Raw genomic sequence first — 7445 nt, forward strand, 5'->3', positions numbered from 1 at the left:
AAAATTTATTCAAATTGCCATTGGCAAATTACATCTTCATGTTTCTGTTTCCTTCTTAACTAATACAAAATCTTTTTCCTTAGTACAGGGGGGTAAGGCGTTGCGCAAGTGAAAATGCTCGTTAATGAAAAAAAGCAACTCTGTAAGGCGACAAGCGAATTCGAAATTGCGTTTTGCGCATTTATTTTTACCCCTTCGCAATGGCAGCACTCTGTATTGCGTAAACGACTGTCAAATCTGTGCGTTTAACGAGTTTTTGATTCGATATCAAAATAGCAAACGCAACGGACAAAAAATGTAAGTATATAAAGCAAATTTGTAGTTTTAATTTAAAAAAATAATTTTTTAACAGGGAAAATTCTAAAAATAAACAATCAAACCCAACACAATTCGAAATTTTAATAAATTACATGAAAACACATTCGGAACTTTCCAAAGGACAGCTGAAAACTGTGGACGCGAAAAATGCTGCAAATAATTTATGGAAAGAGTTGGTATGTGACCTTAATGCTGCAGGGCCACCATCACGCGATGTCTTAAAATAGAAAAAGGTAAAAAAGATTAATTATAAATGATTGTTGAAACACATACTAATTAATTATTTAAAGGTTTGGTAGGATTATAAAACCCATTTAAAAGCAAAAATGCGGCGGAACAAACTAAGCATCTCTGGAACTGGTGGTGGTCCTTCAAGTCATTGCTCCTTAACACCGTTGGAGGAGCAGGTTAGTGAGCTTCTGGCAATGGAAATATCCGTCAGTGGAATAAGTGGCACTTTAGAATTTGGTGCAGCACAGTTAACGCAACCAAGTGAGTCAGACATCACAACCGACGAATTCCGACAGAATGAACCAACGCCAGTGGATGAAATGCCACATTGTTCACGTCGAAGAGTCGCTCCGCAAAAGAAAGTTAGCCTTTTAAATAAGCAGGTGGATAACCAAATCTCATATCACAAAGGTTCATTAAAAGTGTTGTCTGAAATTAATGAAAACCTAAAGGTGATTTCAAAATGTATGAGAAAAAAACAAAAAATGAGTAAAAGGAAATATAAATTGGCTGTTGAAAAATTCGAACACAAAAAAAGGATTGATTTGGACAAAACAAAACTAAAATTTGCAACATTAGAACTAAAAAAGCAAATGCTAGACATTAAACGGTCCGACCAATAAAAATATCGTATTTTAGTTATTGACATTGAAGTCTGTTACTTATTTTTTAATACTTACTGATAATTATTTATTTATTATATTAATAGTTTAAATGAATTGTTTTGATTTAAAAACTTTTTTTTACTTTTTATTACATATATAATACTTACATATATAGATATGTATACACATGTGCAAGATATATCAATGATATATATATTAATTAATAATTAATGGAAATGTGAAAAATTAAAAAGTTTACTTCATTAAATAGTGCTATATGTTTATAAAGTAATCATACTGTTTTTTATTTGATCCCTTAAACGTTTAGCAATATTGGTTTCATTTGTATTTCCTATGGTTTCAGTATAACTAGCATTCTTCAACTTCTATTGCTATATTGGCAGGTGATTCCACATTAAAAATAGTGCAAATATTATGAAGAGCACAACATACGTTCAAAATTTGCACCATTTTTTCTGGGGCATAATGTAGTTCTCTAGCAGCTAAAAGGCATCTAAACCGCGCTTTTAATACTCCAAATACTCGTTCGATAAGGGATCTGGCTTTTGAAAATTTGTAGTTGTAGTAACTTTCAGCAGAGTTTTTAGCAGCATTTCTGTATGGAGTTAAAAGCCATGGCTCAAGCGGATATCCAGAGTCGCCTATAAGAAAAAAATTAAGTTATCAAAATAATTGATGCATATTATAGCTAACGAGTAAAATTAAAGAATGTGTATATGCTCACCAAGAATGCGAATTCCTATTTCTCCATTCACATAGTTGGTTTGTAAATATTGGCGCTCGCTTGACAAATTCCACACATGTGAATCATGACACGCCCCACGACCGTTAACGGCTTTTATCATCATCTTATGATCACATATCTAGGTTTTGGAAACAGTATTTATAAAAAACAAATATAAATTTTGCTATGCTTTAATTTCCTATTGAAATATAAATGCTCATTAACTGCCGGACGTATCATTTGGATGTGAGTACCATCCACCACTCCAATTACTCCTGGTATTCCAGACACTGAGTAAAAAGCTCGTTTCGCTTCATTTTTCTCCTCTGAAGACATTGCAAAAGTTATGTGTTTTGGACACAGCACTTTCTCAATTGCTTTACAAACTTCAAACACACAACGCGAAACAGTTTGTTGAGCTAGTCCTGTATGGTGATCTTGTCCAATTTGCTGTTGATAGCCTCCTTGCGCCAAAAATTTTAAAGTTGCCGCTAATTTCACAATTTCGGGTATTCCTGTGGACCTGCGTGGAGTTTTTAGCTCACTACTTATGCTATCCAACACATATTTGAATGAATCCTTGCTTAAGCGAAAGTTTTGCACAAAACTATTTACGAGTAGAAGCACAAACAATTTTAAATAATTGCATTACACTTTATCATTCAAACTTACCTTTTTTCACTAAGACTCATCACATTAGAATTATCTCTAATAATTTTCCGCTCAACTCGTTCATTTTTTGAGTTTTCCTCCCATAACACAACGGAATCCATATTCACAGCTTTTTTATTGATTTAAAAATACTTTTATTTATAAAACAATTCAAATTTAAATATGTTTGACTGTCAATTTTCTACACTTCTTCACTTTTCTGTTATTTATTTTGTTTTCATTCTCCTTCGTTTCGGTCAGTAATGTCAACTATACTGGAGATATGTCAACTCGAAAACAGTGCAACACTGTTTACAATGCAAAAGTGTTACAGAGTACCGATTGCCCTTCGCAACGCAATTCACTTTCGCAACGCATTGCTATTCGTAACGCCTTACAGAGTAACCCCCCAGCTCATTTTTACATTATCATTAACCAGACAGGTTTTACAATATAATGGGTCTAATCATTGAATCCGTTTCGATCGAAAAATGGTTCGATTCGATCGAAAAATTTTACGTCGGAATCATTGAATCCGTATCGAAAATCAAATTTACGATCACATTGAACTCACTTACCGACTCGAAAAAATACATTCCGCTGCTAATAGATGTCGCTAATTACGAAATCATTGAATCCGCAAAATCGAAAATTTTGCTCGAAATCTATCCGTTGGTGAATGAGTTGCGGAAATGTAAAAGAAATAAACCATTTGGAAGTTTTTATGTAAACAATTACTGATGACGGACTAAATCATGTTTTAAATGGGTAGTTTAGAGACGAGAGACAAAAACGGACTAACAAAAATAAATTAAAAATGTTTAAAAGTTTAAAAATGTTATAAAGTTGCCCACTCGAAATAGCGAAAGAATTTTCTTAAAGAGCCTCAGGAGAATTAAATATTTTTATGGAAGAAATTTCTCAATAGTTAAATGTCAGTATAATTTTTTTTTTAACAAAGCAAAAAGCACAGACACTTTTTCAAATTTATCGCATTTGTCGATAAAACAGTTTTACGTTCTCACTTTGTGGTAAAGCAGTTTATCGACGGAATCAATGATTGCATGAACATTTTCGATCGAAAATCTTTATCGTATCGAAATCGAATTCGCTGCGGATTCAATGATTAGGCCCAATATCCAATGCGCCACACGCCATGATCAAAACAACCATTAGTATGCTTTGCACTTGTGCTTGCATTATGATCTGAGTACTCTGCCATTCTCTTTGGCCAGCCATTCATATATTTTGTCATTCTTTTGTTATTCGTTTACTTCACTCTCTTTAGTGATTTCAACATTCTCAACATCTTCATTCTCATTTTCTTCAGTAACTTCAACACCCTCAATACTTTCAATATTTTCATTTTCACTCTCTTCTCCGTTCGCAACGGATTCTCTACTTGCAACAACATCCTCAGGCACTTGCGCCTCTGGTAACTTTCTTAAATCTTCGTGTGCATATTTATAATTCCTTTTATTGGTTAAAGATTTCAAAATGTACCTGTCACCTTCTAGAACCTCTCCTATTTCAAAAGGCCCCTTGAATTTCGGACTTAACTTGGTCTGATGTCTTTCTTCACTTTTAAGTAACCCAAATTCTCCAACTTTGTGTCTAACTACTTTTGCCTTATTTTTATCAAATAGTTTTTTATCATAAACTGCTGTGGCTAACACATTCTTTGCAGCTTGCGCGTTTACGTTTGGCAGATCAACAACATTTTCTATGTCACTAGGGGGAAGTAATCCTAATGGGCTTGCTACCTTTCCCAACAACATTTCTAAAGGACTTGCTTTCGTAATGCGGTTGGTTGTACAATTGATTGCCAATTGCACCTCTCCTAATACATCCTGCCAAGACTGAGTTCCAGTTTCAATCGCCGTTAACATATTTTTTAACGTGCTCATGGTTCGACTTGCACCAGTGGCTATCAAGTGCAAGTTTATTTTCTGATCTAAACAGAATTGACTGAACTTTTCGCCTGTAAAACACCTTCCCTGGTCAGCTATTATTCGGTTTGGTACTCCAAACAATGAAACAGCGGATTGCAACTCTCACTGTCTAATTTAAGGCTATGACTAAGATAGACGTATTTGGTAAACGCGTCTACCTGAACAATAACATACTCCTTCTGGTCACTCTTGCCACTTAATTTTCCTGTAATATCGATCCTCATTTGCAAGTGATGCAGTTGTCAACAAATTTTTTAACATATTTTGACATATTGTCAAACCAGTAAAAGTCGTAAGTTTTATCCAATGTCTTATCAAAACCTAAATGCATTATTGACTCATGAACTTGGTTTATAACAGACCATCTGAAAGCTCGTGGCACCACTGGTAAACAACGTGTTCTGCCATTTCTCTGTATTTTTCGATGAAGAACTCCCGCCCTCAATTCATAGGTTTTCGCAATATCTTCAGGCAGAGAAAACTCTTTTAATTTTGTTACAATTTCGACTAAGTCCGAATCTCGACGCTGTTCGGCAATAAGCCAGTTGCTTGAAATTTCAGCTAAATTTACTCTCTTCTCATCGACTAATTTTGTGACCGAAGTAGACTTTGTTAAAGGAGGATTTCTCGATAAAAAGTCAACATGTGCCATTCTTTTCCCTTCTCTATACTGAATATCGAATGTGAATGATTGCAAATAAGCCCACCAGCGTTGTGCTCTGGGGGTTAAATCTTGTTTATTTTTTGACGCTTTTAGTGAGTTGCAGTCAGTATAAACAATAAAGTTCCTGCCCAACAAATAATGTCGAAAATGTTTTATGGAGTTTACAACAGCTAAGGTTTCCAACTCATACGAGTGATATCTTGATTCTGCGGGTGAAGTAGTTTTGCTATAATATTCTATTACTTGAGGTTTGTTATTAATTTTATGTAATAAAATTGCACCGTAGCCAGTACAACTTGCGTCTGTATGCAATTCGATTGGATAAATTGGGTCAAAGATAACAAGAACTGGTTTTTCAGTAAGAATGGCAATGACCTTTTTCCGTATCTGTTCATGTTGCGTTTTCCAAATAAATTTATTTTTGTCTGCAGTTAAGAAGTATAACAGTTTCATTAATTGTGAAAATCCCTTAATAAACTGTCGGAAGTAAGACGCTAATCCTATAAATTGTCTGAGTGAAGTGATTGACTGTGGAGGCGGAAGAGCAGTCAACGCTAGAATTTTCTGTGGGTTTGGACGAATTTCACCAGCACTTACATTGCAACCCAAATATTGAACCGATGTTTTCAGAAAAGAACACTTTGTAAGGTTGAATGAAAACCCAGCCTCTGTTAAAACATTTAGAACAATCTGTAATCTTTCTAACGCCTCGCATTTTGTTGAGGCAACTATCATGATATCGTCCATATAGACGATAACAAAGGAATTTGCTAGATCCCCTAGTGCCTGCATTACTAATCGTTGAAAAACCGAAGGTGCGTTTCTGAGCCCGAATGGCATAGATAAAAATTCGTATTGGCCATCTGGCGTTACAAACGCCGTATACTGAATAGACCCTGAATGTAAAAGAATTTGATAATATCCACTGGCCATATCTAGACATGTAAAGTAATTAGCTCCTCCAAGTCTATTTATTTGATCTTGTATAAGTGGTAACGGGTATTTATCAGCGACTGTATTTGAATTTAGCTCTCTATAGTCAACACAAAGCCTGTCTGAACCATTTTTTTTCTTAACCAATAATATAGGGCTAGCATAAAGTGAACAGCTTGGCCTAATTATATTACATTTTAGTAATTCATTAATTTTTTCTCGAACTAAATCTCGCTCACATGGACTTAAACGATATGGCCTTCTTTGTACAGTTTTTGTTGGATCAATTAATCTAATTTCATTTCACCAATTCTGACTTTTGTGCTTGGGATACCAGTTATAAATGAATTTGAGTACTTTGCTAACAATGAATGTAGTTTAATTTTGTCTTCTCCCTCAAGCTCAGTATTAATATCGGCTGGCTCACTGCCAGTACATAAATTAACCATTTTGGTTCTGGAAATTTTAAATTGGTTTGATGAAATAACAATATTAAAACCCTGATTAAGTATTTCACGGCCAATGACAATGTCATTTTGCATATCATCGTCGCCTTACGTTACTTAATATTTGTACAGTACTACATATTCCATTACTGCCTATACCTTTTAGCATAACAATGTTATTGAATCTTTTACCAGAAAATTTTATACTTAGCTTTTCTTTCATTAACGAACATTCCGATCCAGAATCAAAGGTGATTTTAAAAATTTGGTCTCTGTGGTTCAAGTATCCTTTAGGTATTGCAACGCTGCACTGTTCCACTCGCTTTTCCCGGTTGAATGCCGTGTTCTTATCAACTTCCTTCTTTGTACATTGGGTAGATATGTGACCCAATTCTCCGCATTTGTAGCAAGTTACATTTGATTTTTCACGGCGACCATCGTGTTTGCCATGTCGTGTTTTGTCGCTCGCAAAGTGATTCTATTGTTTTCTTAATCTGCATTCAAACATTTTATGGCCCAATTTTCCGCAAAAATGACACTCTATTGATGATTGTTTTTGCCGTTTAGAATAAATTTCGTACTTTTGCTCCATAACACCACTTTTCCTTTTGTTGAAAGTGAACGCTTTTAATTCAGACTGTAAATCGCCTCTGGTTCGAATATTTGATGTGAAACTTAAACGCTGCAATCGGCTATCGAAGCTTGCCAACAACGCAAGGGTCACAGACACAGCAATCTCTTCAGTTTCCATTTGGCGCCACTTCGTTGTTAGTTCCGTAACCATGCGACTTGCATGGATCGCCAGATTTTCGCTATCAGTCGGTCGATTTGATAGCATATTAAGAAACATGGCGGCTGGTGTTTCTATAGTGTCGAAGCGTTGTATAAATAATTCTTTAA

General features: G+C 35.0%; 1 protein-coding gene across 1 annotated transcript; it reads right to left on the bottom strand.

Moving 5' to 3' along the window:
- Nucleotides 1–406: 406 nt before the first annotated feature.
- On the bottom strand, nt 407–2957 carry LOC128920317 (putative nuclease HARBI1). The gene is made up of 3 exons (XM_054227396.1): nt 2572–2957; nt 2125–2506; nt 407–535 (listed from the first exon to the last, which is right to left on the bottom strand). The coding sequence occupies exons 1-3, from the start codon at nt 2670–2672 to the stop codon at nt 407–409; spliced, it is 612 nt and encodes a 203-aa protein (XP_054083371.1). The 5' UTR covers nt 2673–2957.
- Nucleotides 2958–7445: the final 4488 nt, after the last annotated feature.

The sequence above is a fragment of the Zeugodacus cucurbitae genome, chromosome 3 (assembly GCF_028554725.1).
Source record: "Zeugodacus cucurbitae isolate PBARC_wt_2022May chromosome 3, idZeuCucr1.2, whole genome shotgun sequence".
Lineage (NCBI taxonomy): Eukaryota > Metazoa > Arthropoda > Insecta > Diptera > Tephritidae > Zeugodacus > Zeugodacus cucurbitae.